At 36.9% G+C, this 27,970-nt stretch overlaps 1 protein-coding gene across 1 annotated transcript; it reads right to left on the bottom strand.

The window, feature by feature from the left end:
- Positions 1-27,970, bottom strand: LOC105964643 (uncharacterized). The gene is made up of 8 exons (XM_012989143.2): positions 27,372-27,970; positions 26,893-27,042; positions 26,484-26,639; positions 26,287-26,364; positions 26,045-26,158; positions 19,646-19,855; positions 1,394-1,743; positions 1-854 (listed from the first exon to the last, which is right to left on the bottom strand). Exons 1-8 carry the CDS (start codon positions 27,928-27,930, stop codon positions 249-251), a joined length of 2,223 nt encoding a protein of 740 aa, XP_012844597.2. The 5' UTR covers positions 27,931-27,970; the 3' UTR covers positions 1-248.

Here is a 27,970-nt window from a genome sequence, read left to right as displayed (position 1 = left end):
TTTTGTATAATGGGAAAGAATAAATTTAGAAATACTTTTTATCCAAATTTAGTACAAAAACCAAGTAGCATGTACATCTCAATTCTCACACATGAATATCTATCGTTTAATTTACACACACTCTCGCACACAAAGAGTACATTCAGTCGGACAGAGATGAAACAATTATTTCACAATACGAGGTCAATAAAAAATTTAAACTATACCATCGAGAAGATCATTTTATTATCCCCTATTGCGCAGCTCCGCTAGAACACCTTGTAACTCCGCAGCGGCACTTTCCGGCAGGCGGCGCGAAGCAGATCAAAGTACAACGGCAGCTGAGCCAGTGCGAAAAGCGCCACCGGCACGCTAGCCACCGCGTATATCGGCACCGCCGCGAACCTCAGGCTGTCCTTGAGTATAAACTTATGGCCCGCGCAGAACGACAGCAGAATCGACGCGATCGAGGCGAAGAGGGAAGTGAGCCCCACCAGCAGCTTTCTCGGCAGGCTTATCCCGAAATCCCGCTCCTGGCAGCGGGATGTGATTATCGCAAGGAAGAAGACGAGCGCCGTCACCGACAGGCAGAGCGCCGCCAGCGAGGCGACGGAGAATATCCCGAACGAGGGACTGTCCCTCAGGACAGGGTAGCCGGATTCCTCGTCCAGGCCGCCCGGGACGGTGGATGACGTGGCGAAGGCGACGGCGGCGATTAGGGCCGCCACGACGGAGCACGACTCGGAGGTTTTGATCAGCCAGTTGATGCCGGCCTTCATTAGGTTTTCGTGTGTACGTGTGAAGATCCTCTTCGGCGTCTCCCCCTTTGCGTTTTGCTGCGCCACACACTGCGGTTGGGCTTTGCTCTTCACGTACTGCGGTTACATTTTTGCATTAAGTACTAAAAAAATAAATACAGGGGATTTTTGCTAATAAAATAACATATGGGGTTCTTTTTTAACAATCAGAGAAAAACAAGGGGTCCTGGATGCAATAAACCCATAAAAAAACGAGTTATTAATTTCCCGGCTTAATTTCACCTTGCACACTCGAAATATACAATTTTAGCACTTTGCATCAATGGAAATAATTTATGGCACTTTACATCCTCAAAACACATGTTTAATCGTTCAAATTGCATCCTTCTTTATTTTTCCGGTTTGAATTTTCATCGTTCACCTATTTTCTGATCGTCAACATTGTCATTGTTGCTCGAAAATACATTTGCATTTTGCACCCCGAAGAAAAAAACAATTGAATAGAAAAAAAAAATGACGATGTTGACGATCATAAAATAAGTCGACCATATGAAGTCCATTTTCTCGGACATACGATTTGGATCCATTAATTGTTTCATAATTTAGGAAAAAAAAGTAGTAATTGAAAGACCAAATTGTATATATATTTGAATTACCTTGTACCATTTGATCTCCCATTGCATTTGGAGAGCAGCACCAGGAATCCGCCATGGCTGGAGCTGTTCACCAAGCATAGCTGCATGGTGAAGTATGTTGTTTCCTTCATTATCCAAATGATGAAACATGTACGTCGGGATTTTTCTCGACTTCAGCAAATATTCGAAAACACTCGTTTGCCTGTTTTCTGCTGCAAGCATCAATATGTTCTTCCCTTTCGAGTCCAGGTCCTGAATTGCTACCGGGCATTTGCTAATTATTCTCTCGACTATTTCAAGAATTCCTATTTTCGCTGCCACTAATATTGGAGTGTCCTTAACTTGTGTGATATTCGCCGTTTTCTTCTTCTCTGCATCAAATAAAATTCAACCAATAGTATTAAAGAACGTCGCAGTGGTACATATTCTTGTATGCATACATCGATTATTTTTTATCGCTACGGTTAGGCGATTAGGTCGCCAATTGATCAATATGTTGGAAGGTAATGCACTAGACTCTTCGAATAACACATCAAGGAGTAATAACAGTCAAATGTATCTATCTCAAATGTATCTAGCATGTGTCCATTTGTCTTCTTCTAGTCTAGAATTTTCTATTGTTAAGTATATATATGTAAGCATTTTGCTATGTGAAGTGTAGAACGAGAAAAGCCAATTAGAGATAAATAAAAAGATTAGTTTTGAGCTCTGCCGCAGCAACTCGAGTGAAATATTTTCTTTCTAAGTTTGTCTTTGCAAACTCACAAAGTGGTATCAAGAGCGAGGTTCTTTTGTATGAACTGGGAGTAACATTAAAAAAAAAAAAAAATGTCAGCAGAATCATCACATTCTTTCATTCCAGTTTTTGGGGGAGAAAATTACGATTTTTGGAAAATTAAAATGAGAACGTATCTCATGTCAGAAGGATTGTGGAGTGTCGTCGATAGTGGATTCGAGGAGCCAGAAGATGCAAGCCAACTGTCAAATGCAGAAAAGAAAAGGCTTGATGAGACGCGTATTGCCGATGCAAAAGCACTCTCAAAGTTACATAATGCAGTAACCGCACCAATGTTTCCGAGAATAATGGCGGCTTCTAATGCTAGAGCTGCCTGGCAAATTTTAGAACAAGAATTTCAAGGTGAAAGCAAGCTAATTGCCTTAAAAATCCAAAGTCTTCGAAAGGATTTCGAGAACTTAAAGATGAATGAATCTGAAACCATTCAAGACTACTCATCAAGAGTCACGGAAGTAGTGAATCAACTTTATTCACTTGGAGAAAACTTATCAAGCCAGACCATTGTGGAAAGAGTCCTGAACAGTTTGCCGGAGAAGTACGATGATATGGTGGCTGTGATTGAAGAGACGAAAGATCTGTCTACACTAACCCTGCAGCAACTCTTGGGTTCATTAAAAAATCATGAACAGAGAAAATCGAGGCGCAACACTCACTCAATTGAAAGTGCTTTCCAGTCAAAGTTGTCGTTTGGATTGCACAAGAAAAACGACTCCAGCAAAGGGGCTGATCTAAGGAAAGATCGGGGTGGTCCAAGAAAAGATGCTTGGCACAACAGAAGTACGGAATCAAAATACGAGAAAGGTACGCATTCCAAGGATTCAAATTTATTTTGCAGAAAATGCAAAAGAACGAACCATGATACACAAGATTGTCGATATCTTGGTCAACCGCAATGCCATGGGTGTCAAAAATTTGGTCATCTGAAAAAGGATTGTCGTGTCAAATACAAAAATCAGCCTAGATTCGAAAATCGTGCAAATTTTACAAAGGAAACAGAGATTGAGGAGGCAAATTTGTTCTATGCTTGCCAATCGGCTCTAGAAGAAAATTCAAAAAAATGGCAGCTTGATAGCGGATGTAGTAATCATATGACAGGGAATGAGAAAATATTTCTCGATATGGATAAAATCAGCTCTAAAGTTCGACTGGGCAACGGTGCACTTGTTCAAGCTAAGGGAATGGGCACTATTTCTATCGAAACAAAAAGGGGAAAAAGGTACATTCATGAGGTCCTATTTGTTCCTGATATTGAAGAAAATTTGCTCAGTGTTGGTCAATTGATCGAGAATGGTTATCATCTCCATTTTGGTGATAATGCCTGCAAGATTTTTGATAAGAATAAACAATTCATCGCACACGTCACAATGCAGGAAAAGAGAAGTTTTCCTATTGAATTTCATTATGAAACAGTTCATGCTTTGAAAGCTGAAGTCTGGCAGGATTCCTGGTTGTGGCATAGACGTTTTTGTCATCTAAATTTCCATGGATTAAAGCTTTTAAGGCAAAAAGGCATGGTCCACGGGCTGCCGGAAATAGAGATAGCTGGTGAACCTTGTGAAGAATGTATAATGGGTAAGCAAGCTAGGCTGCCATTTCCAAAAGGAAGATCTTGGAGAGCCAAAGCTCCTCTCGAGCTTGTTCATACAGATATTTGTGGGCAAATGAGGACTCCGTCTTTCAACGACCACAAGTATTTCTTGACGTTCATCGACGATTACTCAAGAATGACTTGGGTGTATTTCTTGAAGCAGAAGTCTGAAGCTTTCGGCGTCTTCAAACAATTCAAAGCACTTGTTGAAAACCAAAGTGGTCTGAGAATCAAGCTTATTAGAAGTGACCGAGGCGGCGAGTATACTTCCAATGAGTTCGAGAGTTATTGCAAGAATGAGGGCATTCGAAAGCAATTGACAGCAAGCTACACACCGCAGCAAAATGGTGTTGCGGAGAGGAAAAATAGAACAATTGTTGATATGGCAACGTCAATGCTAAAGGAGAAAGAATTGCCAAAGATTTTCTGGGCCGAAGCTGTTCACACAGCTGTTTATGTTCTAAATCGCTGTCCTACTAAAGCAGTGAAGAACCAAACGCCATTTGAAGCTTGGAGCGGTGTGAAGCCGTCGGTAAGTCGTTTTAAAATTTTTGGTTGCATTTGTTATGCTCATATACCTCCAGAAAAAAGGATCAAATTTGATAACAAAAGCACCAAATGTATTTTTATTGGCTATAGCGACGAAACGAAAGGCTACAGATTATATGATGTTGAAACTGAAAAGTTAATTGTTAGTCGAGATGTTATTTTCAATGAAAAAGCTTCGTGGGATTGGACAAATAAAAGAGTGCAGGAAATGCCCGTTGTTTTGGTTCAAAATCGTAAAGAAGTTGCCAGAGTACAAGAAGAACCAGCTTCTCCTCAAACACCAGGCTCTGAAACTTCATCATCCTCTTCTTCTCCAGGGTCCTCTCCAAAAAGGTTTCGCAGTTTGAGAGAAGTCTACGAATCGTGCAATTTCTCTGCGATAGAACCTGAATCTTTTGAAGAAGCTGAGAAACAAGATGTTTGGGTCGATGCTATGAACGAAGAATTGCGAATGATTGAGAAAAATCAAACGTGGGAACTAGTTGATAAACCAACAGGCAGGGACGTTATCGGCTTGAAATGGATATTCAAAACAAAGTTCAATCAAGACGGAAGCATTCAAAAGCACAAAGCCAGGCTTGTCGCTAAAGGGTTTGTCCAGAAACCCGGCATTGATTTTCACGAAAGCTTTGCTCCAGTTGCTCGCCACGAGACAATTCGTACCCTGATTGCACTTGCGGCACAAAAGGAATGGAAAATATACCAACTTGATGTTAAGTCCGCCTTTCTAAATGGGATGTTGAAGGAAGAAGTTTTCGTCGAGCAACCACAAGGTTTTCATGTTGAGGGAGCTGAAAATAAAGTTTACAAGTTAAGAAAAGCACTTTACGGGCTCAAGCAAGCACCGCGTGCTTGGTACGAAGAGATTGATAAATATTTCATGAAGAAAGGATTTGAGCGAAGCAAAAGTGAGCCTACACTTTATGTGCTTCAGAAGGGAATTCACATTCTCATTGTGTCCCTTTACGTTGATGATTTGATTGTTACCGGAAATGACGACAAATTTATTCAAAGTTTCAAATCCGACATGATGAGCACATACGAGATGAGTGATCTGGGGCTGCTACATTATTTTTTGGGTATTGAGGTTTCCCAACTCGATACTGGAATTTTTATTGGACAGCAGAAGTATGCTGAAAATATGCTACGGAAATTTAAAATGGAAGGCTGCAAAGATGTTGCAACACCTCTTGTTGCAACTGAAAAGCTGAAAAAGGAAGATGGGGCAAAAAATGCAGACGGTTCAATATATAGAAGTCTCGTAGGCAGCCTATTATACTTGACAGCTACTCGGCCTGATATGATGTTTGCAGCAAGTTTACTCTCTCGTTTTATGCAGCAGCCCAGTCAGAATCATTTTAGAGCTGCAAAGCGAGTTCTTAGATATTTGCATGGTACACGAGATTATGGTATTTTCTATAAAGCAGGAGAACCATTGAAGCTTTACGGGTATTGTGACAGCGACTGGGCCGGATGCCTCGACGATATGAAAAGCACATCAGGTTATGTGTTTTCCCTTGGTTCAGGTATTTGTACGTGGGCCTCAAGGAAACAAAAAACAGTGGCGCAATCTTCTGCCGAAGCAGAATATGTTGCTGCAGCCAAAGCTACTTCTCAAGCAATATGGTTGCGAAGGATTATGGAAGACATGGGTGAAAAGCAAAACGAAGAAACCGTGTTGTTTTGTGATAACAAATCTGCGATTGCAATGGGGAAAAATCCAATAAGTCATGATCGGACGAAGCATATTGCCATCAAATATCATTTTATAAGAGAAGCCGCTGAAGATGGTGAAATTTGGCTTGAGTATTGTAAGTCAGAAGACCAACTTGCCGACATACTCACTAAGCCTCTTACCAAAGAAAAGTTCATCTACTTGAGAACATTGATTGGAGTAGTAAAGAAAGTGCATTAAGGGGGAGTGTTGGAAGGTAATGCACTAGACTCTTCGAATAACACATCAAGGAGTAATAACAGTCAAATGTATCTATCTCAAATGTATCTAGCATGTGTCCATTTGTCTTCTTCTAGTCTAGAATTTTCTATTGTTAAGTATATATATGTAAGCATTTTGCTATGTGAAGTGTAGAACGAGAAAAGCCAATTAGAGATAAATAAAAAGATTAGTTTTGAGCTCTGCCGCAGCAACTCGAGTGAAATATTTTCTTTCTAAGTTTGTCTTTGCAAACTCACACAATATACTATCAACAAAAAATGAATTAGTTTACATTATATTAGTAAATACAAAATATTGTATATAAGTCTACAAATAGTGTCCAGGAATTTGCTACATGGTGGGCTAAAGTTTGGAGGCAGTGTGATACGAACCACGCCAACCTCGTGACGAGACCCGATATCAATACTTCGGATGTCAAATCCCGGACCGTCCAAAGAAGGATTCAATGGGGTGGAACCGCGACCCATTGCCTATAAAGAGGCAAGAACCTTGGTATGTGAAGACGCCACAATCGATTGCGGAAGATCGATTGATAAGTCGGGGTGAACAAACGGAATCCACCGAATTGTTCGAACGGTTCTTAAAGAACCAAAGAGAATAATCTCCATTTAAATCATCAAAATTCGTCCATTAAAATCAGCCAAATTGGCTACATATTTATAAGATCTAAAAAGACTCCTTTTTCACAAGGAAAAGGACTCTTACCTAATCTATAATAAGGAAACTAATAAATAAGAAAATCCTAGCCATAACTAACTCTAAAATAATATAAATATTATAAACCTAATATAAAAACGTAATATAATAAAATCTAAACTCCAAATATCAAGTCGACGACACGAACATTCTTCATAACTCGAGTAGACATTTGGCTGTGCACGTGTCCTCACTTCAAGCTCGATTTCTGACCTCTTCCACTCCGAATCTCTCTCGGATCAAAACAGCAAAGTTTTAGATTTTTAAGTTGGCTTTCTGTATCAATTTGAATCACCTTAATTGGACTTCAGATGAGAAAGTTATAAGCCAAATAGTGTACTCTGCCAGAATTATACGAGACTTTCGGGATGCATGATTTTTGACTTGTCCAACGAATTTCCCTCTTCCTTGTCTTCCAATTCTTCGTGTTGGATGTATGTAGGATCATATCATTCTCCCTTTCTTCAAAAGAATTCGTCCTCGAATTCGAATCCTTTGAATGAGCGTGTAGTATTGAAAGCGAATCCATGAGGCAGAAAGTTCTTCACTGTAATTGGAACTTTTTTTTTTTCTTTTTTACGAACAATTAATAATGAAATTCCCCATCCAATAAACAAGATTAAATTTTCCTTGTTAGCACTCCGACCTAACGTTTATATAGAAACGCAAACCGAAAGTATGGAACAACCAACTTGACCCAATGGCTATATAGAACCACGAACCAAAGTTATAATGTTGACGCCACAAGAAAGAAACTTAATAGAGTTCACGAGATTAACGAATAACAAAATTCACTCGTTCTTTCATTTTTTTTTTTTGATTTTTTTTTTGTGGACTCTAGACAAACAAAAAAAAAGACTAGAAGACTCAACAACAATAGACACAAAACGAAAAACAAAACGAAGACACGAAAAAAAAACAAAAGACTGACTCAAAAATAAAGATAAAGGATAGGCGAAACCTTCTTAGGAAGATGGCTCTGAGTACCAAATGATACGAACCACGCCAACCTCGTGACGAGACCCGATATCAATACTTCGGATGTCAAATCCCGGACCGTCCAAAGAAGGATTCAATGGGGTGGAACCGCGACCCATTGCCTATAAAGAGGCAAGAACCTTGGTATGTGAAGACGCCACAATCGATTGCGGAAGATCGATTGATAAGTCGGGGTGAACAAACGGAATCCACCGAATTGTTCGAACGGTTCTTAAAGAACCAAAGAGAATAATCTCCATTTAAATCATCAAAATTCGTCCATTAAAATCAGCCAAATTGGCTACATATTTATAAGATCTAAAAAGACTCCTTTTTCACAAGGAAAAGGACTCTTACCTAATCTATAATAAGGAAACTAATAAATAAGAAAATCCTAGCCATAACTAACTCTAAAATAATATAAATATTATAAACCTAATATAAAAACGTAATATAATAAAATCTAAACTCCAAATATCAAGTCGACGACACGAACATTCTTCATAACTCGAGTAGACATTTGGCTGTGCACGTGTCCTCACTTCAAGCTCGATTTCTGACCTCTTCCACTCCGAATCTCTCTCGGATCAAAACAGCAAAAATTTAGATTTTTAAGTTGGCTTTCTGTATCAATTTGAATCACCTTAATTGGACTTCAGATGAGAAAGTTATAAGCCAAATAGTGTACTCTGCCAGAATTATACGAGACTTTCGGGATGCATGATTTTTGACTTGTCCAACGAATTTCCCTCTTCCTTGTCTTCCAATTCTTCGTGTTGGATGTATGTAGGATCATATCATTCTCCCTTTCTTCAAAAGAATTCGTCCTCGAATTCGAATCCTTTGAATGAGCGTGTAGTATTGAAAGCGAATCCATGAGGCAGAAAGTTCTTCACTGTAATTGGAACTTTTTTTTTTTTCTTTTTTACGAACAATTAATAATGAAATTCCCCATCCAATAAACAAGATTAAATTTTCCTTGTTAGCACTTCGACCTAACGTTTATATAGAAACGCAAACCGAAAGTATGGAACAACCAACTTGACCCAATGGCTATATAGAACCACGAACCAAAGTTATAATGTTGACGCCACAAGAAAGAAACTTAATAGAGATCACGAGATTAACGAATAACAAAATTCACTCGTTCTTTCTTTTTTTTTTTTTTGATTTTTTTTTTGTGGACTCTAGACAAACAAAAAAAAAGACTAGAAGACTCAACAACAATAGACACAAAACGAAAAACAAAACGAAGACACGAAAAAAAAACAAAAGACTGACTAAAAAATAAAGATAAAGGATAGGCGAAACCTTCTTAGGAAGATGGCTCTGAGTACCAAATGATACGAACCACGCCAACCTCGTGACGAGACCCGATATCAATACTTCGGATGTCAAATCCCGGACCGTCCAAAGAAGGATTCAATGGGGTGGAACCGCGACCCATTGCCTATAAAGAGGCAAGAACCTTGGTATGTGAAGACGCCACAATCGATTGCGGAAGATCGATTGATAAGTCGGGGTGAACAAACGGAATCCACCGAATTGTTCGAACGGTTCTTAAAGAACCAAAGAGAATAATCTCCATTTAAATCATCAAAATTCGTCCATTAAAATCAGCCAAATTGGCTACATATTTATAAGATCTAAAAAGACTCCTTTTTCACAAGGAAAAGGACTCTTACCTAATTTATAATAAGGAAACTAATAAATAAGAAAATCCTAGCCATAACTAACTCTAAAATAATATAAATATTATAAACCTAATATAAAAACGTAATATAATAAAATCTAAACTCCAAATATCAAGTCGACGACACGAACATTCTTCATAACTCGAGTAGACATTTGGCTGTGCACGTGTCCTCACTTCAAGCTCGATTTCTGACCTCTTCCACTCCGAATCTCTCTCGGATCAAAACAGCAAAGTTTTAGATTTTTAAGTTGGCTTTCTGTATCAATTTGAATCACCTTAATTGGACTTCAGATGAGAAAGTTATAAGCCAAATAGTGTACTCTGCCAGAATTATACGAGACTTTCGGGATGCATGATTTTTGACTTGTCCAACGAATTTCCCTCTTCCTTGTCTTCCAATTCTTCGTGTTGGATGTATGTAGGATCATATCATTCTCCCTTTCTTCAAAAGAATTCGTCCTCGAATTCGAATCCTTTGAATGAGCGTGTAGTATTGAAAGCGAATCCATGAGGCAGAAAGTTCTTCACTGTAATTGGAACTTTTTTTTTTTTTCTTTTTTACGAACAATTAATAATGAAATTCCCCATCCAATAAACAAGATTAAATTTTCCTTGTTAGCACTCCGACCTAACGTTTATATAGAAACGCAAACCGAAAGTATGGAACAACCAACTTGACCCAATGGCTATATAGAACCACGAACCAAAGTTATAATGTTGACGCCACAAGAAAGAAACTTAATAGAGTTCACGAGATTAACGAATAACAAAATTCACTCGTTCTTTCATTTTTTTTTTTTGATTTTTTTTTTGTGGACTCTAGACAAACAAAAAAAAAGACTAGAAGACTCAACAACAATAGACACAAAACGAAAAACAAAACGAAGACACGAAAAAAAAACAAAAGACTGACTCAAAAATAAAGATAAAGGATAGGCGAAACCTTCTTAGGAAGATGGCTCTGAGTACCAAATGATACGAACCACGCCAACCTCGTGACGAGACCCGATATCAATACTTCGGATGTCAAATCCCGGACCGTCCAAAGAAGGATTCAATGGGGTGGAACCGCGACCCATTGCCTATAAAGAGGCAAGAACCTTGGTATGTGAAGACGCCACAATCGATTGCGGAAGATCGATTGATAAGTCGGGGTGAACAAACGGAATCCACCGAATTGTTCGAACGGTTCTTAAAGAACCAAAGAGAATAATCTCCATTTAAATCATCAAAATTCGTCCATTAAAATCAGCCAAATTGGCTACATATTTATAAGATCTAAAAAGACTCCTTTTTCACAAGGAAAAGGACTCTTACCTAATCTATAATAAGGAAACTAATAAATAAGAAAATCCTAGCCATAACTAACTCTAAAATAATATAAATATTATAAACCTAATATAAAAACGTAATATAATAAAATCTAAACTCCAAATATCAAGTCGACGACACGAACATTCTTCATAACTCGAGTAGACATTTGGCTGTGCACGTGTCCTCACTTCAAGCTCGATTTCTGACCTCTTCCACTCCGAATCTCTCTCGGATCAAAACAGCAAAAATTTAGATTTTTAAGTTGGCTTTCTGTATCAATTTGAATCACCTTAATTGGACTTCAGATGAGAAAGTTATAAGCCAAATAGTGTACTCTGCCAGAATTATACGAGACTTTCGGGATGCATGATTTTTGACTTGTCCAACGAATTTCCCTCTTCCTTGTCTTCCAATTCTTCGTGTTGGATGTATGTAGGATCATATCATTCTCCCTTTCTTCAAAAGAATTCGTCCTCGAATTCGAATCCTTTGAATGAGCGTGTAGTATTGAAAGCGAATCCATGAGGCAGAAAGTTCTTCACTGTAATTGGAACTTTTTTTTTTTTCTTTTTTACGAACAATTAATAATGAAATTCCCCATCCAATAAACAAGATTAAATTTTCCTTGTTAGCACTTCGACCTAACGTTTATATAGAAACGCAAACCGAAAGTATGGAACAACCAACTTGACCCAATGGCTATATAGAACCACGAACCAAAGTTATAATGTTGACGCCACAAGAAAGAAACTTAATAGAGATCACGAGATTAACGAATAACAAAATTCACTCGTTCTTTCTTTTTTTTTTTTTGATTTTTTTTTTGTGGACTCTAGACAAACAAAAAAAAAGACTAGAAGACTCAACAACAATAGACACAAAACGAAAAACAAAACGAAGACACGAAAAAAAAACAAAAGACTGACTAAAAAATAAAGATAAAGGATAGGCGAAACCTTCTTAGGAAGATGGCTCTGAGTACCAAATGATACGAACCACGCCAACCTCGTGACGAGACCCGATATCAATACTTCGGATGTCAAATCCCGGACCGTCCAAAGAAGGATTCAATGGGGTGGAACCGCGACCCATTGCCTATAAAGAGGCAAGAACCTTGGTATGTGAAGACGCCACAATCGATTGCGGAAGATCGATTGATAAGTCGGGGTGAACAAACGGAATCCACCGAATTGTTCGAACGGTTCTTAAAGAACCAAAGAGAATAATCTCCATTTAAATCATCAAAATTCGTCCATTAAAATCAGCCAAATTGGCTACATATTTATAAGATCTAAAAAGACTCCTTTTTCACAAGGAAAAGGACTCTTACCTAATTTATAATAAGGAAACTAATAAATAAGAAAATCCTAGCCATAACTAACTCTAAAATAATATAAATATTATAAACCTAATATAAAAACGTAATATAATAAAATCTAAACTCCAAATATCAAGTCGACGACACGAACATTCTTCATAACTCGAGTAGACATTTGGCTGTGCACGTGTCCTCACTTCAAGCTCGATTTCTGACCTCTTCCACTCCGAATCTCTCTCGGATCAAAACAGCAAAGTTTTAGATTTTTAAGTTGGCTTTCTGTATCAATTTGAATCACCTTAATTGGACTTCAGATGAGAAAGTTATAAGCCAAATAGTGTACTCTGCCAGAATTATACGAGACTTTCGGGATGCATGATTTTTGACTTGTCCAACGAATTTCCCTCTTCCTTGTCTTCCAATTCTTCGTGTTGGATGTATGTAGGATCATATCATTCTCCCTTTCTTCAAAAGAATTCGTCCTCGAATTCGAATCCTTTGAATGAGCGTGTAGTATTGAAAGCGAATCCATGAGGCAGAAAGTTCTTCACTGTAATTGGAACTTTTTTTTTTTTTCTTTTTTACGAACAATTAATAATGAAATTCCCCATCCAATAAACAAGATTAAATTTTCCTTGTTAGCACTCCGACCTAACGTTTATATAGAAACGCAAACCGAAAGTATGGAACAACCAACTTGACCCAATGGCTATATAGAACCACGAACCAAAGTTATAATGTTGACGCCACAAGAAAGAAACTTAATAGAGTTCACGAGATTAACGAATAACAAAATTCACTCGTTCTTTCATTTTTTTTTTTTGATTTTTTTTTTGTGGACTCTAGACAAACAAAAAAAAAGACTAGAAGACTCAACAACAATAGACACAAAACGAAAAACAAAACGAAGACACGAAAAAAAAACAAAAGACTGACTCAAAAATAAAGATAAAGGATAGGCGAAACCTTCTTAGGAAGATGGCTCTGAGTACCAAATGATACGAACCACGCCAACCTCGTGACGAGACCCGATATCAATACTTCGGATGTCAAATCCCGGACCGTCCAAAGAAGGATTCAATGGGGTGGAACCGCGACCCATTGCCTATAAAGAGGCAAGAACCTTGGTATGTGAAGACGCCACAATCGATTGCGGAAGATCGATTGATAAGTCGGGGTGAACAAACGGAATCCACCGAATTGTTCGAACGGTTCTTAAAGAACCAAAGAGAATAATCTCCATTTAAATCATCAAAATTCGTCCATTAAAATCAGCCAAATTGGCTACATATTTATAAGATCTAAAAAGACTCCTTTTTCACAAGGAAAAGGACTCTTACCTAATCTATAATAAGGAAACTAATAAATAAGAAAATCCTAGCCATAACTAACTCTAAAATAATATAAATATTATAAACCTAATATAAAAACGTAATATAATAAAATCTAAACTCCAAATATCAAGTCGACGACACGAACATTCTTCATAACTCGAGTAGACATTTGGCTGTGCACGTGTCCTCACTTCAAGCTCGATTTCTGACCTCTTCCACTCCGAATCTCTCTCGGATCAAAACAGCAAAGTTTTATATTTTTAAGTTGGCTTTCTATATCAATTTGAATCACCTTAATTGGACTTCAGATGAGAAAGTTATAAGCCAAATAGTGTACTCTGCCAGAATTATACGAGACTTTCGGGATGCATGATTTTTGACTTGTCCAACGAATTTCCCTCTTCCTTGTCTTCCAATTCTTCGTGTTGGATGTATGTAGGATCATATCATTCTCCCTTTCTTCAAAAGAATTCGTCCTCGAATTCGAATCCTTTGAATGAGCGTGTAGTATTGAAAGCGAATCCATGAGGCAGAAAGTTCTTCACTGTAATTGGAACTTTTTTTTTTTTCTTTTTTACGAACAATTAATAATGAAATTCCCCATCCAATAAACAAGATTAAATTTTCCTTGTTAGCACTTCGACCTAACGTTTATATAGAAACGCAAACCGAAAGTATGGAACAACCAACTTGACCCAATGGCTATATAGAACCACGAACCAAAGTTATAATGTTGACGCCACAAGAAAGAAACTTAATAGAGTTCACGAGATTAACGAATAACAAAATTCACTCGTTCTTTCATTTTTTTTTTTTGATTTTTTTTTTGTGGACTCTAGACAAACAAAAAAAAAGACTAGAAGACTCAACAACAATAGACACAAAACGAAAAACAAAACGAAGACACGAAAAAAAAACAAAAGACTGACTAAAAAATAAAGATAAAGGATAGGCGAAACCTTCTTAGGAAGATGGCTCTGAGTACCAAATGATACGAACCACGCCAACCTCGTGACGAGACCCGATATCAATACTTCGGATGTCAAATCCCGGACCGTCCAAAGAAGGATTCAATGGGGTGGAACCGCGACCCATTGCCTATAAAGAGGCAAGAACCTTGGTATGTGAAGACGCCACAATCGATTGCGGAAGATCGATTGATAAGTCGGGGTGAACAAACGGAATCCACCGAATTGTTCGAACGGTTCTTAAAGAACCAAAGAGAATAATCTCCATTTAAATCATCAAAATTCGTCCATTAAAATCAGCCAAATTGGCTACATATTTATAAGATCTAAAAAGACTCCTTTTTCACAAGGAAAAGGACTCTTACCTAATCTATAATAAGGAAACTAATAAATAAGAAAATCCTAGCCATAACTAACTCTAAAATAATATAAATATTATAAACCTAATATAAAAACGTAATATAATAAAATCTAAACTCCAAATATCAAGTCGACGACACGAACATTCTTCATAACTCGAGTAGACATTTGGCTGTGCACGTGTCCTCACTTCAAGCTCGATTTCTGACCTCTTCCACTCCGAATCTCTCTCGGATCAAAACAGCAAAGTTTTAGATTTTTAAGTTGGCTTTCTGTATCAATTTGAATCACCTTAATTGGACTTCAGATGAGAAAGTTATAAGCCAAATAGTGTACTCTGCCAGAATTATACGAGACTTTCGGGATGCATGATTTTTGACTTGTCCAACGAATTTCCCTCTTCCTTGTCTTCCAATTCTTCGTGTTGGATGTATGTAGGATCATATCATTCTCCCTTTCTTCAAAAGAATTCGTCCTCGAATTCGAATCCTTTGAATGAGCGTGTAGTATTGAAAGCGAATCCATGAGGCAGAAAGTTCTTCACTGTAATTGGAACTTTTTTTTTTTTTCTTTTTTACGAACAATTAATAATGAAATTCCCCATCCAATAAACAAGATTAAATTTTCCTTGTTAGCACTCCGACCTAACGTTTATATAGAAACGCAAACCGAAAGTATGGAACAACCAACTTGACCCAATGGCTATATAGAACCACGAACCAAAGTTATAATGTTGACGCCACAAGAAAGAAACTTAATAGAGTTCACGAGATTAACGAATAACAAAATTCACTCGTTCTTTCATTTTTTTTTTTTGATTTTTTTTTTGTGGACTCTAGACAAACAAAAAAAAAGACTAGAAGACTCAACAACAATAGACACAAAACGAAAAACAAAACGAAGACACGAAAAAAAAACAAAAGACTGACTCAAAAATAAAGATAAAGGATAGGCGAAACCTTCTTAGGAAGATGGCTCTGAGTACCAAATGATACGAACCACGCCAACCTCGTGACGAGACCCGATATCAATACTTCGGATGTCAAATCCCGGACCGTCCAAAGAAGGATTCAATGGGGTGGAACCGCGACCCATTGCCTATAAAGAGGCAAGAACCTTGGTATGTGAAGACGCCACAATCGATTGCGGAAGATCGATTGATAAGTCGGGGTGAACAAACGGAATCCACCGAATTGTTCGAACGGTTCTTAAAGAACCAAAGAGAATAATCTCCATTTAAATCATCAAAATTCGTCCATTAAAATCAGCCAAATTGGCTACATATTTATAAGATCTAAAAAGACTCCTTTTTCACAAGGAAAAGGACTCTTACCTAATCTATAATAAGGAAACTAATAAATAAGAAAATCCTAGCCATAACTAACTCTAAAATAATATAAATATTATAAACCTAATATAAAAACGTAATATAATAAAATCTAAACTCCAAATATCAAGTCGACGACACGAACATTCTTCATAACTCGAGTAGACATTTGGCTGTGCACGTGTCCTCACTTCAAGCTCGATTTCTGACCTCTTCCACTCCGAATCTCTCTCGGATCAAAACAGCAAAGTTTTAGATTTTTAAGTTGGCTTTCTGTATCAATTTGAATCACCTTAATTGGACTTCAGATGAGAAAGTTATAAGCCAAATAGTGTACTCTGCCAGAATTATACGAGACTTTCGGGATGCATGATTTTTGACTTGTCCAACGAATTTCCCTCTTCCTTGTCTTCCAATTCTTCGTGTTGGATGTATGTAGGATCATATCATTCTCCCTTTCTTCAAAAGAATTCGTCCTCGAATTCGAATCCTTTGAATGAGCGTGTAGTATTGAAAGCGAATCCATGAGGCAGAAAGTTCTTCACTGTAATTGGAACTTTTTTTTTTTTTCTTTTTTACGAACAATTAATAATGAAATTCCCCATCCAATAAACAAGATTAAATTTTCCTTGTTAGCACTCCGACCTAACGTTTATATAGAAACGCAAACCGAAAGTATGGAACAACCAACTTGACCCAATGGCTATATAGAACCACGAACCAAAGTTATAATGTTGACGCCACAAGAAAGAAACTTAATAGAGTTCACGAGATTAACGAATAACAAAATTCACTCGTTCTTTCATTTTTTTTTTTTTGATTTTTTTTTTGTGGACTCTAGACGAACAAAAAAAAAAGACTAGAAGACTCAACAACAATAGACACAAAACGAAAAACAAAACGAAGACACGAAAAAAAAACAAAAGACTGACTCAAAAATAAAGATAAAGGATAGGCGAAACCTTCTTAGGAAGATGGCTCTGAGTACCAAATGATACGAACCACGCCAACCTCGTGACGAGACCCGATATCAATACTTCGGATGTCAAATCCCGGACCGTCCAAAGAAGGATTCAATGGGGTGGAACCGCGACCCATTGCCTATAAAGAGGCAAGAACCTTGGTATGTGAAGACGCCACAATCGATTGCGGAAGATCGATTGATAAGTCGGGGTGAACAAACGGAATCCACCGAATTGTTCGAACGGTTCTTAAAGAACCAAAGAGAATAATCTCCATTTAAATCATCAAAATTCGTCCATTAAAATCAGCCAAATTGGCTACATATTTATAAGATCTAAAAAGACTCCTTTTTCACAAGGAAAAGGACTCTTACCTAATCTATAATAAGGAAACTAATAAATAAGAAAATCCTAGCCATAACTAACTCTAAAATAATATAAATATTATAAACCTAATATAAAAACGTAATATAATAAAATCTAAACTCCAAATATCAAGTCGACGACACGAACATTCTTCATAACTCGAGTAGACATTTGGCTGTGCACGTGTCCTCACTTCAAGCTCGATTTCTGACCTCTTCCACTCCGAATCTCTCTCGGATCAAAACAGCAAAGTTTTAGATTTTTAAGTTGGCTTTCTGTATCAATTTGAATCACCTTAATTGGACTTCAGATGAGAAAGTTATAAGCCAAATAGTGTACTCTGCCAGAATTATACGAGACTTTCGGGATGCATGATTTTTGACTTGTCCAACGAATTTCCCTCTTCCTTGTCTTCCAATTCTTCGTGTTGGATGTATGTAGGATCATATCATTCTCCCTTTCTTCAAAAGAATTCGTCCTCGAATTCGAATCCTTTGAATGAGCGTGTAGTATTGAAAGCGAATCCATGAGGCAGAAAGTTCTTCACTGTAATTGGAACTTTTTTTTTTTTTCTTTTTTACGAACAATTAATAATGAAATTCCCCATCCAATAAACAAGATTAAATTTTCCTTGTTAGCACTCCGACCTAACGTTTATATAGAAACGCAAACCGAAAGTATGGAACAACCAACTTGACCCAATGGCTATATAGAACCACGAACCAAAGTTATAATGTTGACGCCACAAGAAAGAAACTTAATAGAGTTCACGAGATTAACGAATAACAAAATTCACTCGTTCTTTCATTTTTTTTTTTTTTGATTTTTTTTTTGTGGACTCTAGACGAACAAAAAAAAAAGACTAGAAGACTCAACAACAATAGACACAAAACGAAAAACAAAACGAAGACACGAAAAAAAAACAAAAGACTGACTCAAAAATAAAGATAAAGGATAGGCGAAACCTTCTTAGGAAGATGGCTCTGAGTACCAAATGATACGAACCACGCCAACCTCGTGACGAGACCCGATATCAATACTTCGGATGTCAAATCCCGGACCGTCCAAAGAAGGATTCAATGGGGTGGAACCGCGACCCATTGCCTATAAAGAGGCAAGAACCTTGGTATGTGAAGACGCCACAATCGATTGCGGAAGATCGATTGATAAGTCGGGGTGAACAAACGGAATCCACCGAATTGTTCGAACGGTTCTTAAAGAACCAAAGAGAATAATCTCCATTTAAATCATCAAAATTCGTCCATTAAAATCAGCCAAATTGGCTACATATTTATAAGATCTAAAAAGACTCCTTTTTCACAAGGAAAAGGACTCTTACCTAATCTATAATAAGGAAACTAATAAATAAGAAAATCCTAGCCATAACTAACTCTAAAATAATATAAATATTATAAACCTAATATAAAAACGTAATATAATAAAATCTAAACTCCAAATATCAAGTCGACGACACGAACATTCTTCATAACTCGAGTAGACATTTGGCTGTGCACGTGTCCTCACTTCAAGCTCGATTTCTGACCTCTTCCACTCCGAATCTCTCTCGGATCAAAACAGCAAAGTTTTAGATTTTTAAGTTGGCTTTCCGTAGCAATTTGAATCACCTTAATTGGACTTCAGATGAGAAAGTTATAAGCCAAATAGTGTACTCTGCCAGAATTATACGAGACTTTCGGGATGCATGATTTTTGACTTGTCCAACGAATTTCCCTCTTCCTTGTCTTCCAATTCTTCGTGTTGGATGTATGTAGGATCATATCACAGTGCCCCCGAAAAAATATTAGGACATAATCAGAAAATAGGAAATAAAAGAAAAAAGAAAAGATTTTTTTTTTTTTTGAGAATTTGTTTTGCATTAATTTGAGTTTTTGGTGGGCTAAATAATAAAAATTGGTGGGCTAATGAAAATGTATGTATTATATGATGGAAAAATTTGTAATCTGAATTTGAAAAATTTCATGCATGCATATACATCCTAATATCTTATATAGATATCAGTTCTGTATTTATCAAGATAAAAACAAGGTGTACATACTTAATTACCTGATTTTTTGTTCTCATTGTTAGATACATCGGGTGCAAAATCCGGAAGCTTGGTTTCCGGAAATTGTTCCATCTCCACCTTTCGGTTAGGGCGCTGACCTGTACTCTCATACTTGTATCTCGATTCCAGCTCGATCATTTCCTTCATAACATCCGATGCATGGGAATACAATTTTTTTCTTTCTCTAACATTCTTTATCCTCCAAATTCCTTCATGTATATATATATTGTTAGAATCCTTTGGATTCTGACTTTGCAAGGAAACGTGTAAAAGAGTTGTAGCACAAGTCTAGATATGCCGTGATATAAGAAGGGGAGTTTCCTTGTGTTTTAATTCTTTTTAATTTGTCATTAATTGATTAATATTAGGAATTATCTTTATACAAAGAGTTTTCTTATTTTACAACTTATTCTCATACGTGAATAAGAATCCTAACCTAATGGATTTTATTTCCTTGGTGTTTTAATAGTTAAGGGAATTAGTTTTTAGATAAGGAATGATTAGTTGTATTTTCCTATACAACTCTTTTTAACGTGAATAACAGATCTAATTAGATTTGTATTCTCTTGTGCAGGAAGAATTATGAACGTATAAAGAGGACTTCAAGCATCGTTATCTGTATGCGTTTTATTGGAGAGAAAAAATATTATTTTTCTGCTCTTATTTTTGCTGCTCCCGGAACGTCTTTGATCGAGAGAAATTTTTCATAGAAAATATTTTTCCTCTCGTTTTTATTGTTCCATCGTGATACGTGATTTTCATAGAAAATATACCGGCTTTAAGGCTTTGTGGTGAAGACACCAAGATTCAAGGAGTATCACAAGTTTGCTTCTTCTATACAAAAAGAAGATCGGTTCTTCGGGAGAGGGGCTTAAACAGATCTCGGGAGGAGATCGATCCGCCGACTGAGGGATTCAGCGTTGAAGGGAGTTCAACCGTGCGGAGCAAGGGACGTGCTGCAAATTGAAGATTTATAATTCAACGTAGTATACAAGAACGGCGTCAACAAAGAGGGAGTCTTTGTATTTTGATTAAGTCCTATTATTGTATTCGTAAAACTAAAAATTAGTAAATTTTATTTGCAGGTCCCCGTGGATGTAGGGTACAATTGTATCTGAACCACATTAAAATTTGTGTCTCGTTTATTTCTGTTTTTACGAACTGCTTCACGAACTGTTGCAACACTTCACGCAACAGTAACGAAAAACTGAATCTGACACAAATAATTTATATCTGCACGAAATAAATTCTATCAATTGGCATCAAGAGCCTGTCACTAGATACACTTAGTGAGATTTTGGGATTTAATTTTTTTATTTTTTTGTGCAGATATGAATAATCATCGTGAAGGCGCATTCCTACCACCTGTCTTGGGTGAATTGAACTACTCTGATTGGAAAATAAGGATGAAGATGTTCATCAAATCTATTGATGAATGGGCCTGGCGTGCGATTCTAATTGGTTGGACACCTCCTACCTCAATGAATGAGTCATACGAAATCATTCAAACACCAAAAGAGAAGTGGAGTGATGAAGAAGTACGAAAAGCAGATTATAATTCCAAGGCAACCAATGCTATCTTGAGTTGTATCGATGAAGAACAATTCAAATTGATATCAATGTGCAAATCAGCAAAGGAGGCATAGGATGTTCTACAAGAGACCTACGAAGGAACCACTCAGATAAGCGAGTGCAAAGACACTGTCGCTGAAACTGTTGCAACAGTTGGACAAACTGTTCAGACAGAACTTAGGTATGATAAGTTGCATTCAATATCTGATAAAAGAATAACTCCGTTAAATCTTGCAGGTGATGATTGGGATTCAGAAAACAACAGCGATGATGACGCGTCATTCTTGGAAGAATTAAAGGAGTGCTATGAAAGGATGTACGAAAAATTTCTTCAGGTATGCGAGTCGAATAAATTCTTAGAAAAAGAGAAGCTTGTCCTAATTGAGGAAAACAAAGTATTGAAGGTAAGAATTTCTACTCTTGAACAAAATGTTATTTCTGCTAGTAGAGAAACAGATAGTTTGAAGGCTAAATTTGCTAAAACCCAAGATTCTATTTCAAAATTAAATACAGGTAAGGTAAACTTGAATGAAATTTTGAGAACAAATCAGCCGAACTATGGTCATCTAGGTGTAAGGGGTAATAAACTATCTGATGATGCTTTGAAACAGAAAGAAGATCCAATAGGAAAAATCAATTTTGTTAAACAATGCACTGTTTCACAGACTGTTGCGACAGTTGCGCCAAAACAGTCATTTCAAAGAAAACGTTTTGTGCCTATTTGTCATTTTTGTCATGTTGCTGGTCATATACGACCCAGATGTTTTAAGTACTTTAAAATGGTTAAAAGAATAATGGCCTGCTCACCTCTTTCCGCTAAAATTGATCACACTTTTGTGTCGTCTCAAAAACCCAAGATAAAGGTTGATTTAGTGAATAAAACTCAACAAAAAATCTGGGTAAAGAAGTCTGATCTTAATTGTTTACCTGCCATTACTTCTTTAAAATCGTGTGATGATAGTACTAACTGTTCCAACAGTTCTGTTGACAAAATTGGATTGGGGCATAAGAAACTTGATCTTCTGAATTTTGATAATTTGAGTGCGAAAAATAATTCGATGAATCCTATTCAGCATTCAAGAACTAAGCTTACTGATATTTGTCATCATTTCATAAGGGGCTTGGTTGAAAATGGGGTTGTCTCAATTGATTATGTTGCAACGGAGAATGAATTAACTGATGCTTTTGCAAAAACCCTTGATGCACAGAGATTTGATTCCTTGCGAAAATCGCTGGGAATTTATGGTGTTTAATCTGATGCAGTTGCATGAACTGTTGCAACTGTCTGTGTGTCCAGACTTGCAACTTTTAGTGGTAGGACACTTCATATGTTTTTGCATCTCATATAGGACCTGCATTAAGCATACTGCATATGATTGAGACAAATGTGAGTTTGATACTTCGTGTTTTTCTAAATTTTGTGGGGGTAGAACTTCACCAATTCCCAAAATGATTACTTAAAAGGCTCCAACTTATTTATTTCTCTGAATAGTCTTGTCATGGTTGGATGTTTTTATAGGGAAAAGCTGCCTCTTTTAATGAGTGAAAGCTACTCTTGAACTACTGTTATTAATATATATATATATATCTACAACCATTTGGTCAGTGAATAGTTCGAAGCCTTTTTGAGTCGAGCCAGTAAATCACGTGGCCGAAAGCTCGCTACAAGGCTCAATTAGAAAGCCCAGGGAACTACACATTGCACGACCAATATAAATTATATATATGGTCAGTGAATAGTTCGAAGCCTAGTTGAGTCGAGCCAGTAAACCACTTGACCGAACACTTACTACAAAGCTCAATTAGAAAGCCCAGGGGACTACACATTGCACGACCAACATAATCTCGTTCCTTTTAATTGCTCTGTTTTTCATGGGAAAAAGCTACCATTAGACGTGTGTGTACGCTACCTAATAAGAGCATCTTTGTGTTTGACTTGGGATTATTAAGTTTATTGGTTGCATTGGCAGTCGGATTTTTGGGGATTGCGCTTATCGTGAATGTGAAGATAAATCCCATATGTTTTGTTTGTCCATGCAGTATCCTATTCACATATGTCTCTTCACTCATGTCTATTTCTCATGTTTACTTTTTGTACTGCATTAGGCATTATTTAAAAAAAAAAAAAAAAAAAAAAAAAAAGAGAGAGAGAGACGGGATTTTTGTTTATGTGCCGGTTAAATTTGATTTTTTTTGTTGCAACCGGATCGATTGGGCTTACTCCTCACATTTCCACGTTTCTTATGAAGTTTGGCAAAGTCTGTAGTCTTTGCTATTTAATGTTGGATTTGATATCACTATCCTTTGATTTTCGCATTGCAATTATCGTGTGGTATTGAGTTTGTGAGTTTGTGATTTTCTGTGCACGTTATGTATAGTGATTCTTCTCACTTCCTTCCAAGATTCTCTCTTCGTTTTGATCTTTTTGTTAAGTGTTTGAACAGCTTGCTTGAATCATCAAGATCATTAGTCCATGTTGAGTTATCTCTGCATGGTGATTGCCCAGAAAGGGGGAGAAAAGAACAGTAACGATGGCATGAACACAGGGAGAGTTTCGACAACTGTTGCGACAGTGCATCAGACAGTTGCTGGAACAGTGCAGGAATGCAGGGGGAGTTCCGACAACTGTTGCTACAGTGCATCAGACAGTTGCTGGGCAGAAATATAGGACAAATAATAAGCATTGTGCAGAGAAGTTGTTTCTGCTACTGCATATCCTTTTATCTCGTGCTTATCTGAACGAATTATCTGCCTTTATTTTGGAACTATGGTTTATTTATGGTTTACACTATCTGCTGAACTGTTTGATAAACTGTTGCAACAGTTTATATGTGCAGATGTTATTCTGAATTTGCTAACCCTTGTTCATGCAGGTATCATATATTTAGGGGGAGTAAATATTCTGACCAATCAATGCCAAAGGGGGAGAGTGTTAGAATCTCGGTGGGATTCTAAGTCCACAACACCAAGTGGAATTCTATGGAGATGTGTATTAATATGAGGAACATATTTTCCTTAGTTATCTCATTAGATAATTGAGAAGAAATAAAGAATCTCTCCATATTAATCACCTGAACGTGTCAAGAAGGAATTCCATTTTTTATTATTATTGTGGTAATTGTCATTAATTGGTTTCCTTGTTTAATTTCTCCAGAGCTTCACAAGAATATAGAAGGAGGAGCTAATGCCGACGTTATTTGCTGAGTCTCTTATCACGTGGATAATTTACCACGTTGTCATCCACCGCCTTCCAAGTCTATCAAGCCAAGTAAGCAAAGGGGAAGAATGAATGCATTTACAAGAGGAGCTGCCTAAGGATCATTCACAGAGGGAGATACAAATGCAGGGGGAGCTGACTCCGCTGTGAACCACCTGCCGAAGCCACTACTGCTGGAACAGTTGCTGAAACTGTGGCACTTGCTATTGCAGCAGTTGATGCCACTCTTGTTGTTGGATGTTCCTTTAATGCTGAGGATGATCCTTCGTTTTATTGTGGCACTTGTTGGAACAGTTGTTGAAACTGTGGCACTTGCTATTGCAGCAGTTGATGCCACTCTTGTTGCTGGATGTTCCTTTAATGCTGAGGATGATCCTTCGTTTTATTGCTTCCGTCTATCATTTGATTGTTTTCTTTTCAGATTATTTTACTCAGGGGGAGAAAATGATTATAATCAATAAACGACAAAGGGGGAGATTGTTAGAATCCTTTGGATTCTGACTTTGCAAGGAAACGTGTAAAAGAGTTGTAGCACAAGTCTAGATATGCCGTGATATAAGAAGGGGAGTTTCCTTGTGTTTTAATTCTTTTTAATTTGTCATTAATTGATTAATATTAGGAATTATCTTTATACAAAGAGTTTTCTTATTTTACAACTTATTCTCATACGTGAATAAGAATCCTAACCTAATGGATTTTATTTCCTTGGTGTTTTAATAGTTAAGGGAATTAGTTTTTAGATAAGGAATGATTAGTTGTATTTTCCTATACAACTCTTTTTAACGTGAATAACAGATCTAATTAGATTTGTATTCTCTTGTGCAGGAAGAATTATGAACGTATAAAGAGGACTTCAAGCATCGTTATCTGTATGCGTTTTATTGGAGAGAAAAAATATTATTTTTCTGCTCTTATTTTTGCTGCTCCCGGAACGTCTTTGATCGAGAGAAATTTTTCATAGAAAATATTTTTCCTCTCGTTTTTATTGTTCCATCGTGATACGTGATTTTCATAGAAAATATACCGGCTTTAAGGCTTTGTGGTGAAGACACCAAGATTCAAGGAGTATCACAAGTTTGCTTCTTCTATACAAAAAGAAGATCGGTTCTTCGGGAGAGGGGCTTAAACAGATCTCGGGAGGAGATCGATCCGCCGACTGAGGGATTCAGCGTTGAAGGGAGTTCAACCGTGCGGAGCAAGGGACGTGCTGCAAATTGAAGATTTATAATTCAGCGTAGTATACAAGAACGGCGTCAACAAAGAGGGAGTCTTTGTATTTTGATTAAGTCCTATTATTGTATTCGTAAAACTAAAAATTAGTAAATTTTATTTGCAGGTCCCCGTGGATGTAGGGTACAATTGTATCTGAACCACATTAAAATTTGTGTCTCGTTTATTTCTGTTTTTACGAACTGCTTCACGAACTGTTGCAACACTTCACGCAACAGTAACGAAAAACTGAATCTGACACAAATAATTTATATCTGCACGAAATAAATTCTAACATATATATATATATATATATATATATATATATATATATATATATATATATATATATATATATATATATATATATTAAATTATCGAATTAAAATTGTACACTTACCAACTCCTAGAGAAATGAAGATGACCTTCATTGCAAATCTGAAAAGCAAGTTACAAGTAGTGTAATTGGGAGGGAAGAAACCGTCGTCTTTGCCCTTTCTCTCGTCGTCTTTTGCTGCAAAATATAATGTCCCGCAAATCTCAAGTCCTTAAGTACACATGTTATATATAAGGATATGTATATATATTTTTTGAATTAAGATTAAAATGTAGAATTAAAGCTTTTAACAGTATCAATCATACTATCGGCTTCATTTTCTCGACTACGTTGATTTTCTTCGTCGGGTGATTTGTTTTTTTGTTTGTTCCAGAATGAAGAGCCTGCAGGAAATTAAATAATGAGGTAAATACTCTTACATATATTTTTTATTTTTCCGGAAATTTTGGTTATTTTATTGAGAAACAGGACATAAGTTCAAGCCTAATATTGAATAGTTAACCTGTAAGAAGAAGAGTCCCGAGACGAAAGAAGTTCAGACATGTCGTGTAGTTTTCCGGCAAGTTAATTTTGCGACCGATCGAATGATTAGTTTGGCTGGCTTCTGCTATATTATTATATGTCACATTCTGCTTCTTCAGCTCATCGACAAATACACCTAATTCCGTAAACAAAATCATAACATGATCTAATTAATTAGTCGTGGCTCGTAGTAATTATGAATTTTGAAAAGAAAAACAAAAAAATGGTATAGTACGGGGCCATGGCCCCCCACTACTACTTAAAAGACGTACTGTTTATTAATATAGAGATTTGTTATTTTTCAAGCAGTATTAGTATTGTCAGCCAACTAAAGAATTAATTAATTTTCGTATATATTTGCCCCTATGCAAATGAAAAAAATATCTTACATCGGTATATAATCGAGTCGTAGAATCCCATATGTTTGCTGCTTAGGAATACATTAGGCTTTCGAGCTAAAACATGAAGTGGCGATTCTCCAACGATGTTTACGGAATTCACCAGCTTCGGATAATATCCGATTATTTTGTAGGCTAGCCCTGCAAGAAGAAGAAAAAAAACACTTTTGAAAATTGTGACAAAAATGTGTCATAATCAAAGGAAATGTGTAAAAAAGAAAAAGGTTTTGCATTTAATATCGCTATACTATATTGAATTGCTAAAATAAAGTCCCCATGTTATTAATATTAGCAAAAAAAACCCTTATAATGCATTTATTTTGCACACAACCCCCTCAAAAGTGGGGTTTTATGGGTATAAATGAGGAAATTTTTTTAACAATTAGAGTAAACACATGAGTGCTGAAGTAAGCAATAAACACAATATATATATACATTAATCCAAACTATGCGAAAACGAATTTTCTTACTAAAGTACTCTCCGGAGATAGCCGAGTGCAAAATCGTGTTTCCATCTTTATTCCTCCTCCAAAAATTCTCATCGGGCTCGTTACCTTTCGTACCTTTATTGTATATCTCGCGTAGACAAAGAAAAGATCGTGAGTTTCCGCAATGGACCGCAGGAAAAAACGGAGTCTCCCCATTCACATTGCGAATTCGAACGAGTTCCCAATTCTTCGAGGCTATAACTTTGCAAATGTTTACCCATCCAACCGCGGCAGCAAGATGGAGAGGCGTCTCTCCTCTCACGTTCTTGATCGACAATATCTCGAAAGACGAGCTGATGTGGGATATCATTTTCTCCACGAGCTTTTCGTGGTTGGAATTTTTGGAGCGGCTATTATAAGTGGAGATGGCTATATGCAACGCCGTGTCTTCGGATTTAGTGAGCCTGGTTTCGTGGGCGATGGGGTGTTTCTCGTAAATATCGACAACTTCTCGCCATTTCCCTTTCATGGTGAGATTGTACAAATCATCCTCCAAACTCTTTGGTGGATTTTTTAACTCTCTTCTTATCTCCGTACTCATGTTTTCTTTCACTTAATAGTTAATACAAAACTGTATAATG

This window comes from Erythranthe guttata, chromosome 7 (assembly GCF_056151865.1).
Source record: "Erythranthe guttata isolate IM_541 chromosome 7, IM_541, whole genome shotgun sequence".
NCBI classification, from domain to species: domain Eukaryota; kingdom Viridiplantae; phylum Streptophyta; class Magnoliopsida; order Lamiales; family Phrymaceae; genus Erythranthe; species Erythranthe guttata.
This window is presented reverse-complemented; position numbering and strand designations above follow the sequence as displayed.